Source organism: Tympanuchus pallidicinctus, unplaced genomic scaffold (assembly GCF_026119805.1).
Source record: "Tympanuchus pallidicinctus isolate F22 unplaced genomic scaffold, pur_lepc_1.0 scaffold7, whole genome shotgun sequence".
Taxonomy (NCBI): domain Eukaryota; kingdom Metazoa; phylum Chordata; class Aves; order Galliformes; family Phasianidae; genus Tympanuchus; species Tympanuchus pallidicinctus.
Genome location: NW_026294791.1, coordinates 8,462,806 through 8,482,320, shown reverse-complemented (window position 1 = coordinate 8,482,320; position 19,515 = coordinate 8,462,806). Strand labels below are relative to the sequence as shown.

Genomic DNA, 19,515 nt, shown 5'->3' with positions numbered 1-19,515 from the left:
CCAGAAGAAGCTTTCAAGTATTCTCCAGAGTACTTGAAAACTTCTCTAGCCCTTCTCCTAAGATTAAACCTTGCTCCCTTATACACTGCGGAATAATTTAGCAGCTTTGTCAGGCCTCACTCCAAACACTGGGCACAGAAAAGCAAACTAACAAAGCCCAGAAAGGTAAGGAACAAGCGCTTGCACACGGACACAGAGCTCCAGACATTAAACAAGAGCCCTCACTACAGGTGGGGCCTTTCCTCTTTTGCCTTAATAGGTGGTAGCAGTTGTTGCTATCAGGGCTGAGCACAGAACTTTATTCTGTGTGAGGAAATTGGAAGGAAATTCTCCTAGGGAGAAGAATAAGGCTTGGACCAGTTCCTGTAAAACCTGACTCATGGAAGCCAGTCTCCTTCTCACAATAGACTTTTAAAAATGCTCTTTAATAGCTTGCACATTTTAAAAATAAAAAGAAGTATTCGCAAGGGCGGATACTTTGTTTCCAAAGAGCTATGGATCTAATTCTTTACTTTGAGCTCCTTGAATAGTAATAGATTTCTCCCTGTCCTGGCTACAGACACAGGCCCTTGCCAACAAGATAATATGCCCATCTATTTCAGTGGTTTCTGCCTCCATCTCAGCCTGATATGACTGTGGGCTGTACGAACAGATAAGGCAGGAAGGCAGTTTAAACTCTGCAGCCCAGAACCTGCGATGACAAGAGGAGAACTTGGCAGTCTGACAAGGCTGCTGTAGCAGGGCAGCACCCAGGCACTGGTGCAATGGGTCGTTATGAGAGGCAGCCTAGCATAGCGTTTACTGGTACCTACATAGTCCTAATAACCGTGCTAGGAGAGATCATGTCATGTTTCTGTGAGAAATGATGAAGAGCCTTCAAGATCTACACATTTTGATTTAAATTTTAAAAATGCAGTTTGATGTACTTTGCTTGATGAACATTAGAGCGTTAAAATCTTGCAGCAAAGAAGAGTCAGGCTGTCCTGAAGTCAACAGAAACGCCTTTGAGAGCAGCTGTGTTTCTTTCCGTGTCGTTGGGTCCAATTCTGATCTAGTCCCAGACACAATCTCGATGCATCTCATAACAATCTGATTTGATCCATCCTGATGGTTCCCTTTCCTCCTTTCTCTTGGGAGAGAAAGAACATTGACCAGAAGTGATTAACAGCACAAAGGATCTATTTGTTCTAATAAAGAACTTATTGTGAGCACCAGATAGAGAAACACCACGCCAGCACCCACGTCTCCAGGACAGCTTTACCACGTGGACCTTTCCAAAATGCGAAGGGAAGAGCCAACTGGGACACCTGCTCCTGGGTGCTCCCGAGGGCTGGCGTGCAGCCACGGCACGAGACAGGGCCCCTCGTGTAGAAGCCAGCACCTCTGCTTTTTCTTTCCTTAGCATCCCTAGCCCCTCTCCCCAGCTTCCCCAAGCAACCTCGCTCAAGCTAAATCCCAATCTCAGATCAGTGTTACCTAGAAGGGGGAAGTAAAGAGCTGACGGCTGGATGGAGACAGCGGAGTGGCCAATGCCAGCGGGGCCCGGGATCGGATGTTGCTGACGTCAGGCCCAGATGGCTGCAGTGCCCTCTCCTCAGGTAGCTTCAGCCAAGCCGCCCTGCAGCGCCGAGATGCAGCTCCTCAGAGAGACAAGCTATCGATTGGCCTGTGCCAAGGGAATGTTTTTCATGCTTTCTTGACTGCGTGGAATTGCTTTTCTTTTCAAAAGGCTGCTCGAGATTTAACAGACACGATTCCCTGAAATTCAGCTCACCTCCAACACCGAGGCAACAAAGAATACTGGCAAGGGTCTGAGGATTAGCGCCCACGTTTATTTTTATTTTTAAATGAGGACTCTTGTAGAAAACAATGGGCCACGCTAATCCCAAATTTACCCTCAGTAAAGCACACTGGGACTTCCGTGAGATACATACTTTTCCCAGTTAGGCTTTTAATCAAAATTTTCACAGCTTTACGTGATTTAAGAGCCAGCGAGCCCTACATGTGAGAGTTTTCAGTGGCAGTAATTCAGGAGGAATGAAAAAGAAGAATGCCTCGGGTCTCCAAGAGCTACATCCCAAATAGCACCCAGACAGGCAGTATTTGTGTACAAGATGAACCTGCCAGTTAATAAAGCTCTCATATGCAGTTCTAAGGCAGATGCCACTCAGCCCAAGAATGCCTCCCGAATGCAACTCTTCTAGAATTTTCCAAGGGCTGCAGGTCAGTAAAAACAAAGCAAGTTCAAGTGTGGGATTAACTCTATCTTACCGTTACAAACAATTACAACTACCAGACGCTGTGATAAGGTCGACTTTAAGTCACTCAGCACTTCCATGAGTTTGTTTAGTAAACTTCTTTCTGAAGTGTTCAATCTCCTCTCCCTGCAAGCAGACAGCAGATCAGAAGATTTCTGAAGACGGCCACTCAGATTCAGGAAGGCTGACAAACAGTAAGTACCCTACAGACTGTAATACAGAGCTCCAGGAAGTATCAGTACCATGGAAATGTATGAGTAATCCACAGTTAGACCAGCTAACACTTTAATGATACAGTCCTCAAGGACAAAGATTTTCTCTTTGGAGGTATAGATGAGGACTTGGAATGAAACAAAAGCTAAAACCTCCCAATCTTGAACTGTTCTCTTTAGTTTTACTCAATTTCTCAACCTCTTTTCTCAATTTCTCAGACACTTTTAAGGCAAATACTCAAAATCTTTCATTCCCTCAATAGCTCTGTACCTGTCACAACTGCACAAGGTCCCCTCAAGGCAGTCACAACTTCAGAAAAAAGCCTGTGCTGAACAAAGGTGCACTTGGCCTTGGTGGAAGTGTGTACCCAGTGCAAACAGGAGCAGTGATGCACTACACTTCTGCTGAGATCTGCAGCTACAAAGAGGAGGACTGAGCGCACCTGCAGACAGCAGCTCAGCCCGCACTGCTGACAGGTATGTTACCTTGGCAGCTGCACATCATCCTGTGTCAGTTCTCCTGCCAAGACCCCTCTCTCTGAGCCCCAAACATCAGTCCCTTCTCAGCTGCCCTTCCCCAAAAGGCAGCCAACACGCACTGGAAGGTCCACAGGGACACAGAAGGAAGCTACTTGATCACATTACTGCTGGCCACAGAATCTCACATGCTCACATTTTTGCTCTACTCCCTTAAAAACAGGCAAGACGCCAAAGGCTAAAACATATTCAGAGAATTGAAGTCTTTCAATATCTCATTACAGAAAACAGCAGACAAGTTGGCAGGAAGCCAGGCAGGTTTCCAACAAAAACACTCCTATTATAGCTCTGCTTGTGTTTCTATGAACTTTCATAAAAACCAACACCTTTAAGAAATATTTCAGTTTTGATTAATTGACTTTTTTGATAAAGATCTGTTTTGTTTGAAAACTTCCCAACCATCCAGTCCGCTCCCACACCTCCCAACCACAGCTCTTCCTCCTGCAGTCAGCCAAATTTCTGGTGCACTCAGCTCTTCACCAACATCCACAGCTACTGCCCAGGTTAAAGGTTACTCAGTCCTGGACACCTGCAGACAACAACGCAGTGTGAAGGAAAGGAGCTGGCTCACATTCACAGCTCTCTCTGGGCATCTGACAAGAACCCATCGCTACTCCACGAGGCTTGTTCCTTCACTGGCTGAGTTGGAAGATGCGCACTGTCAGACACATGACTTCAGGATCTTTTCCTGTACTGTAAAGTAATATGGTATTTCCTTTTCATTTCACTCTTCGCATGAAACGGCAAAGCAAAAAAGGCCCAACTTCCCAATTTCCACTGCTTGATGAAAAATTGTTTGCCTTTCAACCCAGCTCACAGTAACAGCTGCAAAGCTCCAGCAGTGCCAGTTTCCATGACCAACAGCATTGAGGTAGCTGCCCCAAAGTCAGCACAAGGAAGATGAAAAGGACAAGCTCTCTTTCATATAGCAAGGATAATTAGCACATTATCAACATCTAGATACCAAATCAATAATAATTCTTTAGAAATTTTGCCATGTTTCATGGATTGCTGCTCCCTCACCATCACATTTGACTCACCCCAGAAAAGAACAGCTTTATCTGCTGACCAGTAAGAATCTCTCTGGAGTTACTCTTTGGGGCAGCCTCTTTGGCCACTACGTAGAGATAGATGTTGGATAAGAGTAAGGAAAGCACAATGACTTGCATAAGCATAGAGAGGTTCAGTGATAGAGAATGAAGTAGCCTTCATTGTGGAAGATGCACAGTGAAGCCAGCATGCAGTGCCACCACCATGCAGTTAGGAGATATACCAAAGCCAAGAGAAAAAAAAAAAGTAACTTTAAATGAAAGAAAAGCTTAAGGCTGCTATTCCCAGCTACTTCAAAGACTAATCATCTATCCAGATGGCAGGTACAAAGACAAAAAGCAGTTCTCATTGGAGAGCAGAAATAATTTGGTGCCAGTGAGAACTTAAAATAATAATAATACAGCTGTAAATACATGTGACTCTTGCTGCTCCAAGCAGCACTTTTTTTCAGTTTACCACTAGTTTAGATCTTTGACAGCAGTATGTGAAAAGTTTCTCATACAGTACCTGTCCTTGCCATATGTCAAATATTTTCTACAGTTACTGAAGTAGATATATTTCAACACCACCTAAATTGCTGACAGAGAGCCATTTTAATCTAGATCAGAAGATGCAAATCAAACCAAACCTGAAGTTAGAAAAGTATTCACACATCATTATTCCTATGAACCTTGTTCCAGAAGGACACTGTATCAAAGCAGGAGTCCCAGTCCATGCAGTCACATGCAAGATTTTAAATTTTGGTTTTTTTTTTTTGTTTGGTTTTTTTTTTGAGAGAGAGTAAATGAAAGGAAGGAAAGAATTCCTCCAAAAGCAAAGACAATATGGCGTAACATCAGATCTCAGTGCCTACAGAGGCTGAGACACAGGATAATGCTATGGAAAATAAACATTAAAAAAAACCAAAAACAAACTAGCTCCTGTAGATTTTTTCTTTCATGAAGAAGATGTGGAAAGAAACCACGAGTGGTAACCAGCAGAAGGAAACAGGAGGTTTATGCTTTGAAAGAGAAATCCAACCTGAAGTACAAGAGTCCCATAGTGATGCCAACGCAAAACTGAAGTTATTTTGCAGTGAAAGAACAAGCAGATGAAGGGAATGCAGATTGATGCTTTTGATTTCCCCAAACCCACACGTTTTTGTGCTGAGAAACATGATGTTTTTTTAAGCCTTTCCTAAACAACCAGGTGTCAGTTTTAAGGGTTATCTGACTTTAGAAGCAGTAACATATATATATGAACTATCATTAAAATAACATTTTTCCAGTTCATCAAAACTGGATGAATGTTGGAAGCAGTCACAGGTTGAAGCATGTGAAGTATTTTGTCTCCTCTTACAAAAAGATAGCTGGATGGAAGGTAGCCATCTCGAGTGTGTGGCTGAACTCAAAGCCAGAGAAGAGCTGGGATCCTGTTCAGCCACAGGAAAGCTTCAGAGCACATTATGCTTTGGCATCAGGGTTCACCAGGCAGCTGGTGGACATCCAGCAAAGCAGCCGGGGGCCTGTTGGAAAAGGCACCACTTGCTCTTTGCTTTTTTTTGAACTGTATGAATTTTTCCTAAACCTCCCTGGGTGCAGCTACTTCTCTAGAGAAGTGCACTAGAATCACTTAAAGTACAGGCATATATTCACTGAAGCACTGCAAAACCTTTGTCTTTTGATTGGAGGACACAGCAAAGATGAAGGACAATTAAAACAATCTCTTCAGAGGAGGAAACATCCACGCTCATTGAGCTGGGACTCATGACCAGCTCATATGCTGTAGTTTAGATTATGTGCAGAAAAGAGTTCTTGCTTACTTAGCTATTGTGCACACTGTCACAAGAAATGAGATAAAAAGCAGAAGAAAAAAGAAAACCTGACTCATGTCCACAGGGGCGCTTAGTACGCAAGCAGAGTCTGCTCTTTAAGCTTTACTCACCAACATACTTCACAAAAACAAGTTTCCAAAAAACAAAAAAGAAAAAAAAACCCAGCTAGAATGCACCAATTGCTTCCATGGAGCCCAAGCTTTAGGGCAACCTGTTACTGCAGTCTAACAGTCCTTTTGATGATAATAAAACCTAACCATTAAAATACAGGAGGAAATGCTGATAAAAGTTTTCTTTATGCTGCTGTTTCTAGCGTTCTCCAGCTCTCTGCCCAAAAAAATGACTCACTAAACAATCAGCATGAGATGATGTAAGGCACCCAACTGCTCTCAGTAACGGGCGCAGATGTGCACGACCAGCTATGCCTCTCAGTTTTCCCAAGCTGTAGAGCAAAGATAAGCCTGAATAGCTTCATTCTGGAGTAAGATATCACACAGGCAATGGCAAAGACAGAAGTCAACTCTGCTGCTTGGGAAAATGATATTCCCCAAAGGAAACTCCAAGAATCTTCTTCTTTTAAGCAGGTGAGTTAGTAGGAAACACCACAGCAATTAACTTCTGTTAGGTTTCATAATGAGATACAGAACTGTTCAGAGCAATGCAGAAATAACGTTTGCTGGGATTAGAACAGGCTCTGATTACAAACAAGCATGCTTTCTTCCATGTTTTACTTTGCATAAGCATACACCTTTTCAGAACACGCAGTCAAACAACTCCCTTCAGTAACCTTCCCCTCTCCACCTACTTCTGCACTATCCGAAAGCCTACAGACAAACGTGAGCCTTTTAAAGCAAGCCCTCCCATCTCAAGCAAAGTATCGTTTTACTTTATATTAACAATGCTATTTTTTGCATTTGTGTATTTAATTGAAAGCTGACGAGTGATACACTTTAACAGTTAGAGCCATCAAAATGAAAACCATGCACAAGGAATGTAAAAGCAAGTCTGAAAATGCAATTAGAAGTTTAGAAATTAAAAATGCTTACAGCAGTCATTAAGCAAAAAGGCTGGTAGAGAAACGTAGGTATAAAAAATGGAGTATGTGCATTTTATGTCATGTTCTGTACAGGAGCTGAGACTCCATTTCAAGCCATTTTTCAAGGATCACCAAGTCTGTAAGTGATAGAACTTTATCTATTTCCTCCTCTACCCTAAGAACAGTCTGCACAAACTCCCTTTACATAGTAAAGCAACTCTCATCCCCCAGCACCTACATTTTGGAAACTGAACTTTCAGCAAAACTCCAATTTGCAATGAAGACGCAGCTGCTGCAGTGCTGTGCTGTTGATGACATGTACCAGTAGAACTACTCCCACTTTTTAAGATGTCTAAGAGCAGAATTTTTCTTTGATAAGCTTCTGGAGTCAGCTGAGATAAGCTGAAGGACAATACTGACAACACTATTAAAATCTGCATCTGTTCTCCCACTGGAAAAGCAGTCAGGCATAGACATGCAGCGTTCACCTACATCTGGCTACTGTATACCACAAACCCAATTTGAGAAGCCACATTCAGTTTCCACAATAACATTGATAATGATACAGTACGACTTGTATCCAAGTAAACACTGCCCTTCAGATCAGAATCCCATGTTTTCCAAGTTACAATTATAGTATCACTCCCCTAAAACAAGGGTTGTCAAATTGTATATGAGAAGAAAATAGAAACTATAATGAATAAATACATGTTCTCTCTTGGATACTTGTCTCACTTACACAATGGCAGAACTGCTTTAGCAGAGCAGATGAACCTAAGCAGTCTATAGATAATTCTTTCCCCTTCTCCATCTTCACTATTAAGAGATGTTGTAATAAGAAAATTGATACAGGTGGTTTTAAGCTGTAATAGGAGACAAGGAAAAGTAATATTCTTGAAAAAGTTGTTTGAGTCAAGGTATGAACACAGTCAGCCATACTTGGCCCAACAGCCTTTGAAAAGGTAGCTCTTACACAGCTCCAGGACACCCATTCTGTTACCTGCTCATGAACACATTCTGCATTAGTAAGCCAACTTCAAACTTGTGGTTTTCTTCATAATCCACGCAAGTGAAACTAACCTCTAATTTGTAGTTGAGCCAAATATCTTTGCTGACATCTGTATCTGAAATCCCAGTGGAACACTCTCACTGATTCTCATCCAAGTGTGATAAAATGTATTCAGTGATTACACATTTTATCATCAACACAACTGATAATGCATCCCAGACCTACAGAGGAAAAGGCACAATTCAGTCCTACTAATTGGAAGTGAGGTAATGCACAGGTAGTTATGGATTTGGTACTCTGGTAACTTTGCAGTCAATTCTCTGTTCAAAAACTGCACTTCTGGCAGTAAATACCATTTGCAGATCTGAAGAGATGTCACAAAAACAAAACAACAAAAAAAAAAACACAAAAAACCACTAAACTCAATCCAGTAACCGATTTTCTTGTCTTTCCAGACACATCTTGTAGCAAGAACAAACACGAATGAACCACAGACACAGTCAGTTTTCTAATGCCAGTGCACAATGCTGTTATGGCTGTATTATTTCATAGTAATCCTGACAGAAAGTTCAGAAGCTGCATTAGCCATTTGCAATTCATGATTCCAATTTTTTTAGTAGACTCTGAAAATTATTTAGTTATGCCTAGCATTATTTGCTACCTACAGCTACTACCTTCTACCAGCGATGCCATTTATTATGCCAAAAGACAAGCAAGAAGAAGAAGAAAGTATCAAGTACTTCAAAGCAAACAGCAGTCACCCTGCTGGCTGTCACTGCTTTTGCTACTGCGTTAGCTGTACTGCTCTAAGGAGCATTTTGTAAGGCTGGCAGGACTGCATCTGCAATCCCACTCCTGTGTCTAAGATGGATCGAGAGCTAGAAATCTGTAAAGGCCTTGGTTTTTACTTTTTGGAACCTTTTCGCTCTCTACTTTTATTGCTTTTTTTTTCCACAGTAGCTCATATGGTGCTATGTTTTGGATTTGTGATGAAAAATAGTGCTGATAACACACACCGATGTGCTAGTTGTTGCTGAGCAGCACTCACACAGTGTGAAGGTCCTTCCTGTTTCTCACACTGCCCTCGTATCTACGAGGCTGGGATGCACAAGAAGCTGGGACAGGGCACAGGCCAGACAGTTGGCCAAACCGATATTCCATGCCACGTGACATTGCACTCAGCAATAAAGGCTGGGAGGACATTCAGAGTCGCTGCATTTGCCTTCCTCGGTAAAAGCTACTTGTGATGGAGCCCTACCTTCCTAGAAACGGCCGTCCATCTGCCTGCCAATGCGAAACAGTGAATGATTCACTACCCGATGACCAGCAAGGCAGTTTGGAACTGGAAACTCCCCATGGAAGCGGTCACAGCCCCAAGACCGGCAATGTTCAAGAAGCACTGGGACAGTGTTCCCAGATACATGGTTAACTCTTACTTTTCCCTCTGGCGAAAAGTGGAGTCTGGAGTTGGGCTCCATAATCCTTACGGGTCTTTTCCAACTCACGGTATTCTCTGATTTTGTGAATCCCCTATTTTGCTTTGCTAACATGCACAGCTTTTGGAGGGAGAGAGAGAACAGCTGTGTGATGTTGAGCTGCCAGCCGTGGTCAATCCATAACATCCCTTTTTGTCACCTAGTGTGGGGCTCCAAGGGTTCCAGATAACAATAAATTTGATTGGAACATGCTTGACTGAAATTATAGATGTTATATCTACTTAGCTATTAATTGGCAGGCTCCTGCACTTGCTGCAGGGCTTGCCTACCTTACAATATACTGGACTGCAGTCCATGTTAGTGGCTGCTTGTTGTTTTTCCTATAGTTCTTACCACTTTACTCTGCTGTGCCTGGGAACATTTTCATATCAGCAACGGCCATGCACCTGGGCTGACAGATGGCCAGGGCACTACTGCTGTTCAAGACAGGCTGGAATGCCAATGGAAACTCAAGTCAAAAGGACTGGGGCTGCACACAAGTCCAAGCAGGAAAACATACATCCCAAAGCACCTCTGTGGATAAGGCAATGCTGAAACACCTCAAAGCAACTGTGGGTAAGCCCACAAAACAAGAGGTACATCTGTGGCACATGGTAAAGCTGCAGAGGAGCAGGGCCACCCCTAAGGGACTGTGGCACACGCAGCAGCTTTTCCCTGTGAGCATGGCATCTTCTGATACGTGTAAGCAATCTTCCTCCCTTCCTTTATAGCACCTTGCTGTTGCGCTGATCCTTCTCTCATTACACCTCTGGTGAAACACCTTTTCCCATCATATTGATCTCTCCAATTGTTACACCCTGCTAGCTCATAGGCTGGGGTGCACAATAAGCTGGGAGGGAATGCAGCCAGGACAGCTTATCCCAACAGGCCCAAGGGAGGTCCTCCATGCCCTATGACATTGTGCCCAGCAATAAAAGCTGGGGAGGGGCATTCAGAGCTGTCACTTGTCTTCTCAAAAAACAGTTATATATGATGGATGCCTTCCTAGAAATGCCCACACATCTGTCCACCAATAGGCAACTGTGAATTAATTCCTGATTTTGCTTTGCTTGCACACACAGCTTTTGTATTAGCTATTAAGCTGTCTTTATCTCTACCCATGAATTTTCCCACTTTTATCCTCCTGATTATCTCCCCCATCTCATGTGAGGAGAGTGAGGGAGCAGCTGCATGGTGCTGAGCTGCCTGCTGGAGTCAACAACACACATTCACTGCCTGACCCCACATTTGTGGGAGCTGGAGAAAACTCCTGTGCAGGAGAAGTATCCACTTGATTGTTTTTCAACTTCTGAGTAAGCCTTTGAGCAACCATGCTTCAGGACTTGCTCTGAGCATCCATTTACACCTTCAACATCTGACCAAAAGCAGGAGCAAGGTGATAAGCAGCTGCAGGTGGACTGAGGTCTGACAGGAACGACTCCAGACTGCCTGCTATCACAGGGTTTAATTTCTGCATTGTTATCATGCAACACTAAGGTGGGTATTCAGACAGCCTGCCAAGATAAATTAAAGGTCTCCTGGCTCTTAACAAGAAACAGTATCCCCATCCTTGACTTAGAGGTTACAGGTGACACCGCACATTAGGCTCACCTTGCTTTTGTCTTCTGCCTGCAGCTGAGATACTAAAATGTAATCATGAGCAGTCATGCGTGATTTGAGACATTTGGCTCCTGGCATCAGTAAATGCCCAGTATTGCAGCATAAAGACCAGCTGGGGAACTCTTCACGCAAGTTCTGTGAACAAAAGAACGCGCTGCCTTCCTTTGGCAGCAGGTAATTCACTGCATATTGTTAGTTTGCGTGCTGTTGAGAAAACATATTGCCACCGTTCAGCTGCTCAGGAGCTCCAGTCACTGCACAAGGGAATTCTATACTGAAAACCTTCACAAATTTTTCTTGGAGGTGGGCCAAACAGAGCTGTGGTTGTTACTGGGTGCAAATGCGGCGACTTTATCCCAAGGTATGCAGTGTCTGAGTCCTCCAAACAAATTCCTCTACGCTCCCCTTAGGGATGACCTATCAGCCCAGACCAGAGAATGCTTTTCCACCTTACCTCTGGAGGAGGCCACACTTTCTTTCCTTCCCTCTGCAGTTTAAAAGTTATACTTCTGCCAAATCAGGACATACACATGGGGACCATCCCACGCATCATTTCCAGCTCTGTCTTTTCTCGTTTAAAAAACACGAAGTACAGAGTTACTGAATTCACTGGGGGATCTGCACGTAACACTACGTCCTTTCACAAGCTGCTGTTTGGAAGACGTAGAGTCTCAGCCCCCAACAACGTTTCAACAATGCAAATATTGGCATTATTAATGACAGAAGCACTGTTTCTGCTTTTCACTTTCCTCAGGCTGCATGGCACTTCTGCAGGAATACTGACAAGTGTTTTCTGTCCAGTTTAGTTAGATCAATCCCTTACAGCAGCCTCCTCACACCAAGCTTTTTTTTTTTTAATTAAGAAAGCCCAACACCAATTGTTTGAAGTCACTTACAACTGAACTCCTTTTTTCTTCTTCTTTTTTTTTTTTTTTTTGCTCAATACGAGTAGAAACAAATATTAACTGTGTAAACAGTTAAAAGCATTTACAAAAAAGATAGCCTTTGAAATTCATAGAAGCAAGAAAACGGATTTGACTGAACTTCACGCTTTCAAGAGAAGCATCTAAAAATAGGTAGTGTCAGCTATGCAAGAATTTAATGAGCAGTGGCCAGCACTGAGAGATCTGTCCAATTTTTACAGCGTCAGAGTTAGCAGAGGAAATGACTGCAGGTCCAGAGATCCAGAAAGCCGAAGATGATCCTCCCCCACCCCTTTTGATTCAAGCACGCACATACCTAAGGAGAAAAAGAGCTCTCTGAGCTGAAGCAGACTGAATACATAGGAGACAGATGCCACAATTCAAGCACAGGTTGAAAAGCACATTTTGAAGCTCTGACAGTGCACGCTATGCAGATCGTTCCACTTACAAGTGCTTATTTAGGATTTCTGATGCCTATTTTACTGAAACATACAGATGAGAGAGCTGAGAACACACGGACTCTTTGGTTACCTTCCTGCTTGCAGCCACTTCCACTCTTTGAGGCACAGAGATTGTCCCCCCCCCCACCATCCACATATGCATTTTTTTAATTCATTACCAAAGACAGAATCACACCGTTCTCCCTGCACTTGTAAACCTTCCTCTGGCAGAAAGGAAACTTTCCGCCCCAACTAAAAACTTCAGGCAAGTAGAAGACGATGCATTTCTCTGCTTTCAGCGCTGGCAACCAATGAAAAAAAGTTGCACCAAAGCCTTCTGAATGAGGCTATAAAGTGCTATGAAAATAACGCTGCCTCAAGGAAAGTCTTCCAACCTATTTGCAAGCTTTCCCAGCCACAAGAACAGAACCCAGAAACAACACACACTTAATCTGTCAGTGCTGAAGAGAGAAAAAGGGTCTCAGAAAGCGTAAAAACTATTAAACTGAAAGTGAATGGAGCTAGGTAAATTACCCCCATCAAAGTGTTACGGGCACATAAAAGCACACAGGTGAAGAGGCTAATAAAAGCACCTCTCCAGCAACGAACACAGATATACAGTTTTCAATAAGAGGTGGTTTTCCTGACTAAAAGCAGCCCAGGAACAGAGAGCAGCTCTCTCACTGCCCCATCCACGGCAGCCCACACCCCAATCCCAGCACCGGGGCACCCACAGACAGCGGGCTTTCATGGCTCTGAAGTTCAAACCACTTTCAGCCCAATTTGCACCCACCCCTCCCGCTCCCTGGATGCGCCCAGACGGCTCAGCTCCGTACCTGGAGGGTCCATCTCAATGTAAAAGATGAGCTCAGTGGAATAGGGCATCATCACCTCCCTCCAGTCCGTGTCATCGCGGTCCATATCCCACACCGTGTTGTACATCGCGGCAGCGCGCCTCTCTTCGCAGTTAATTATTTAAAATGCAATAATAATTTTTTTTAAAAAAGAAAAGGCGGAAAAAGGCTTCCGACAACAACCCACCTGCTCTAAAACAAAGCTTCGGGAAAAAAAAAAAAAAAAAAAAAAAAGACAAAAGATCGCTAAATTAAAGTTAATTAAAAAAAATGAAGCCACACGAGACACCTCAGGGCTGCCCTGCAGGACGTCAGACAGGCAGCTGTACGATAGATATATACGATATATATAAATCGCCTCTCGCTGTTTGTTTAAAAAGACACCTTTCCACAGAAAAGCCACTTTCCTGAATTCTCTCTAAAAATCGCCATTTTCGGGGTATTTTTAAAAACACCTGGCGGACGGCAAGACAAAAACCCGGCACAAAAGGGGGCACAGCGGCGGCTCGGGAGGAGGCGACTGCGCTGCCGGATGGAGCCCGAGCCGCAGCCCGAGGAGAAAGGAGGGGGCGGCGGGAACAATACCGGCAGCCGAGCCCGGCCGGGCAGCGCTCAGCCCCGAGATCAGCGCCGGGCGAGCAGCCCGCGGCGGTGCCCGCCGTGCCCTGCGTGCAGCCCTGCGTGCAGCCCTGCCTGGCTCAGCCGGCGGCTCAGAGCGGCTGCGGCGGGCGCTGCTGCTGATGCTACTGCTGCTGGCGGCGGCGACCCCTCGCTCTGCGCGCCGCCGCCGGCCCCGCTAGGTTTCATTTTAAGAGGCTCTGAGGGGCCCAACCGTCGCCAACCGCCTCTTGCCGAGCGCGAGGCCACGCCCCCCCGGCGCCGCGCGGGTGGGGCGAGGGGGCGGGGCCTCGAGGCGCCTTTATAAGCGCGTCGGGGAGCCGGCGCTACCACGGGGGAGAGAGGGGGGGGGGGGGGGGGGTGAGCAAGCCGAGAGAAAGGGCGAGCGGCCGTCTTTGCTCCGTCAAAATGCACCCGACAGCAACCTTTCCAAAAAAACGTTCCAATGTCTCTTCGCTTTATTCTTTTTTTACCGGCTCCCAGTTGCCTCTCCGGCCGCTTTTTCAGCCCGCTTCTCACAGAGGTGCCCCCTGTTCTGAGGGGACGGGGGCGAGTGGCGCGTCCCGCGGCTGGCCCGTCGCCAAGGGGCCGCCGCCGCGGAGCACGCGCGAGAGACGGGGGGAGCGGAGCCCAGTTGCCGGAGCTGCTGCCTTTGTCTGAGAGAGCAGCGAGCGCCGGGATTGGTGGAGCGTTCCGAACGGCTCGTGCAATCAGATGGCGGCGAAGCCGGCCGGCTCGATGGTGGTTGGCCGGCAACCCCGGTTACTAAGCGGGACAAAGGGAGGCGAGCGCCGAGGGGGAGAGGGGGACAAAGGGGTGCGGGCGCTTTGGGGCTGCGGTGCCGGGGTCGGAGCTGCTGTGCCGGGGTGAGGGTTGAGCCCCGTGAGCCGGCCGGGGGGTGCCGGTGTGGGACGTAGCAGCGCCTGGGGGCCGGTGAGATTCCCCCAGCGCCTCCCCAGCACCAAAAAGGCCGGGCGCAGCGCTGCGGGGGGCGTGAAGGCGGCCATCTCGGCCCGGGCCTGAAGCGGCCTGAGGAGCGGCAGAGCGAGAGCCCCTCAGGCGTGGGGAAAGCGGAAAGCGGAAGCGGCCTCAAAAAGCACCGAGCTTAGGTGCTCTCCTTGCACTATAAACGTGGACAGTGCGGTTATTAGCGATGCCCTGAGCTGCACGCAGCCCCCGGCAGGGCTGCCGAGCGGGGCCGAGCCTGGCATGGCGCCCAGCCGGTGGTTTGCCCACGGCCTCAGCGCTGCTCCCATGGCAGCTCAGCACGGCGTTCAGCACTGAGCCTCACGCAGCCCTCTGCAGATAAATTAATTTCATATCCCCGTCCGCACGCTGATTAATCTATGATAAGCAGCTACCGTTCCTTCTTCTAATTTTTAAATTAAATGTTTGTGCTAATGCAAGACAGCATCTCGAGCTTGATCGGAGTGAATTGCCCTCCTGTCAGCAGCCTCCCTCCTGCCCAGTGATGCTGCAGAGGGTGCAGGTGGAGGTGGGGCTGAGCTGCTTCAGTCCCATCTGAGCTGAGGAGAGGGGCTGCTGGCCCTGCTGCCGCCCCCAAACTTTGATAAGTAGCTCCTGGGGAGGTTGAGGCTGAAATTTGTTCCCCCCCCCCGACACTCCTTCCTGCACCTCGTTATGAGTTCCACCCACATAAGACCTAATTACTTGGCTTTTATGCCGGCAAAGTGGATTTCATTCTTGCCGTTTCCCATGATGGTTGCCTTCATTTTCATGGCGGCACTGATGGTTACAGCTTATTGATGTTTTCACTTTAGTGATTTAAAGCAGAATACATTTTGTTATTAGCACCGGTTCCTCTCATTGCTGCTTTAATCAAAGACGCAATTTAAGGCGAAGGATTGCATGTAATGGTAAACAGTAGGATAATGCCTTGAGAGAACAGAATATTAATGTGTTTTTATTTCTCAAAACTGAGCTTATAATATATCCAGGATTGCTTGGCTCCCAACACAGACTCATGGGGCTCTCCCTTTCCCAGCACTGGGGGCAAGCGGCTGTGTGTGTGCTGGGACAGAGGGACACATGCGTGTCACATCACAGCAGTGCCTTTGGAGTGAATGAGCAAGATGAGGGGAGTGCTGAGTGCACAGAGGTGCTCTGGCTGAACCAGAGGTCACCCCACATCTGGAAAAGCTATGACCAAACACTGAAATAACACAATACATGTCTTTTCCAAAAGGTCTGCATTGCAAAGAAAGACTGAAAGCAAGATCTGAGAGCAATGCACTGTCCCTCCAACATATCTCCCATCCCAGGGTCAGTGGCTCCTTTCCAGTGGACCTGACAGTTTGCATCTCAAGTCAAAATTAAATATTGAAGTTTTGAGCACTTGCCTGTGCTTCAGGCGGTGCCGAATGGCTCTGCACTGAAAGGCACCAGACACAGAAAAGCCATTTGTGCCAAACTGCTTTGTTTCCTCTTTACTGAGCCACGATCGTGTGATCTCTGACAGCTGAATGTGGGCCACAACAGGCTGTTATAGCTGGAGGACTGCGAGAGGAAGGGGGGCTGTGCCCATGGTGCTGCCAGCCCAACTCACTCAAAGATGAGAGATTTTGGGGTGGGCTGAGTACTCCTGAGAGCTGAGTACAATTGCCACTATTAGTAGAAGCTCCGACCCTGCTAGAGGTTTGTTGGCACAAAGCAGAGCCTCGACCATGCCCCATTCCATTACCAGCCTTGCACTGTGCAAGCACTGGGATCTGTGAACTACTGAACCTATGGCTGCATCCCGCACAGGATGGAGCAGACTGCACCTTCCCCTGCAATTACACAGTCCCAGCCCCTGAAATACCACAGAGACTGCAAAGCATTTGCCACCAGATTAAGGGTATTAACCCCTGTGCTATGCTGAGGTGACGGGGTGAAGTGACAGCAGGTTTCCTCCCTATGTTTCCTTCTGCTTCTAGCAGGGACTGTGCCTCCTCCTCGATGATTTAAAGCTTTGGTTTGTACCCTTGTAGGCTGCAAAAGTGTTGCCTTTTGCTCCACCCCAGCTGTGGCCACATTTCTGTGGTGAGGAAAAGCTCGGCAAGCATCCCCAAGTAGGGTGCTTTGGTTTGAAAATTATATATTGCATGAAAAACCTGTATTAAAGAATAATATGTGGTTACAAAAGCATCTAAATGAAACACTTCTATGTTAGGAAGTGTCTTATTTACAACTGGCTGGGCAGCCTGCATCCCCTTCTCTGGTGCTGGGCACGGTGCAATGAGAGGGGCCAAAATACGGGCTCACGTACACAGGGATTGCAGTACAATGCATGCACAGAGCTGGACTTGCAAGAAATCATACATTTGGCATTTCCTAACTTAAAAGCACTTGGCTTTGCATTGTAAACAACATTCTTTTAACATTAAAAAAAAAAAAAAAGAAAAGCATAAGGTCTTTTAAATCAATTAGTACAATATAGGTTAGGAGAGGGGTACCCAGGATGGGTGCACGAGGGGTGGGCAGGGGGTGAGGGAAAGGACACAGTGCTCCCGAGTGCTGCTTTGGCAAGCAGTGCTGGGCCAGCTCTTCAGAAAGTTCACGTTCAGTTATTGTGTTGACAGGCTGCCAAAGTTTTCCTGAGGAATGCAGGCAGCAGAAGGGAAATGGCGATTTTCAAACTTTTCTTTTTTTTTTTTTTTTTTTTTTAATAACTCAGCCAAACCAGAGTGGAATTTCATGGGAAAAGCGAAAGGTACATCTCTAGCCTCAGGGCATCATTGCTGCCAAATTTCAGAGGAGTGGAGGTGTCCGAACATCTCCGGAGCAGCACACTCTCGCGTGCTCATATCCACCCCAGCATCCCCTCTACAGGACAGTGCTCCCACCCGGCTCCCCCAGAACACTGACTCTCTTACATAAACCAAACCTCCGCAGCGCCAAAGCAGAATGCAAATCCTGTTCAAAAGGATTGCAACTTGGACACTTGGATCGTCCCCATCCCAGTGCCAGCCTGCAGCTATGCATAGTGCTCCAGGACCCGCGGCCCTGCAGTGGGCACTTTTCTCCCCACACACTGCCAGCACTTAGGGTCTTTCTGCAGAGGGGCAGGGCTGCCCACACCCTGGGCTATGGCACTCCGGGGTCTGTGGGGCCATGGAGCTGCCATTCACCTTCTATCTCCGCCTACACTAATTCCTCCTGTCATTTCACCAGCAAACAGAGTTAAACGGAGCAATCCGAGAACCCTGGCAGACCGACTGTGGAGGGTTTCAGCCATCCCCATTTACACTGGCTTGAAAAAAAAAAAAATTGCCTCGGGCAGCTCCAGTTAGCGAATGATCAGACCACACTCCGGTCCCTTTGTGCACTTCGCATCTCTGTCACCGTGCCAGGGCCTCGCCTGGAAATGGTGAGCAAAATGGAAGGAGACTTGTAACAAGTTCAGAGAAATTAGGGAGAAAAGAGCCACCTTCCCCCAGTTCTGCAACCAGGACATTTTTGAAATGTAACGCTGTATAGGAATTTTAAATATTTTTCACTTCCTTTATTCATTACTTTAATGCACTGGCACTGCTCGCTCGGATTTTTTTTTTTTTTTTTTTGCAAGGAATGTACAATAACCACTCTGTAAATTCCTCAGGTCTGATTTTAAGAGGAACTGTAGAACTTTATTCATGGAGGAGAGAAATAATCCCAATCCCTTCCTGCCATAACTCTTTCTTTTAATAAACAGAGCAGCTCATAGTTTAATCACACTGCGAGCATTGGAGAGAAGAATGCAGCAGCAAATCTGGGGACACAGAGATGTCCCTGTACTGCTGCCACCCCTGGGACCTGAGGGTCCCCAGGTCTGGAGGTGGCACAGCACAGCACCTCTCGCTGCTGTTGGATAGACCCAGAGCAGGGACTCCTGGGGCTGTGAGAAGCCATCCATCTGGCCTTCCATCCAGGCCAGGAATTCAGCGCAGGCGGCGCGTTGGCTGCTGCTCTCCTCGCAGTTGCACGCATGCAATCCATCGTGTGCTGCTCCTTGCTCCATGCATTTTCCCTGTCACTTTTCCCAAATGGAAACATGGCTCTGTTTGCTTTGGAGATCATTCTCCCTGGCTTTCTCTGCTTAGCAGTAAATAAGTGCAAGGAAGAATGGCCTCTGAATGCCGAGTGGAGAAATAAAACAAACAGCCCTATGTAGGGTTAGTGCTTATAAACCGCTGCATGGATGTGATGCCTTCATTGGGCAACCAGAGATTGGGACACCATGATTTGGTTGCATAATTCTGAGTTCCCAAGTGAAGAGCATCAGTTCAGGTTGGATATTAGGAAAAATTTCTTCTCAGAAGGAGCAGTGATGTGCTGGCACAGCTGCCCAGGGGGGTGGAGGTGTCACCATCCCTGGAGGTGATCCAGAACCATGGCGTTGTGGCACTGAGGGATGCAGTCAGTGGGCATGGTGGGCTGGGGTTGGACTGGGTGATATCAGAAGACTTTTCTAGCCTCAGTGATTCTGTGACTCTAATTTCTTGGAGGCTAGGTGGGATAAAGTAAAGAAACCGATACTGATGGATGGCCCCAACATGTCTTGTTTTGGAAAGCCCATCCAGTTCCAACCCTAACTACCATGGGCAGGGACATGTCCCACCAGGTCAGCTGCCCAAGGCCCCATCCCGCCTATCCTTGAGCATCTCCAGGGATGGGGAATATCCCTTCAGC

The 19,515-nt window shown here is 46.6% G+C and overlaps 1 protein-coding gene across 4 annotated transcripts in view; it reads right to left on the bottom strand.

Moving 5' to 3' along the window:
* PIK3R3 (phosphoinositide-3-kinase regulatory subunit 3) overlaps positions 1-19,515 on the bottom strand; it is a 58,348-nt gene that overhangs the window by 18,101 nt on the left and 20,732 nt on the right. Inside the window, exon 1 of one of the 4 annotated variants that reach the window (XM_052666103.1) lies at positions 13,210-14,048. The exons of 2 other annotated variants lie outside the window; for them this stretch is intronic. In XM_052666103.1, coding sequence (XP_052522063.1) covers positions 13,210-13,315 — 106 coding nt within the window. In that variant the 5' untranslated portion in view covers positions 13,316-14,048. Of the gene's footprint in view, positions 1-7,144; positions 7,243-13,209; positions 14,049-19,515 lie in introns of those variants that run through there. One more of the 4 variants, XM_052666102.1, reaches the window with a different exon arrangement.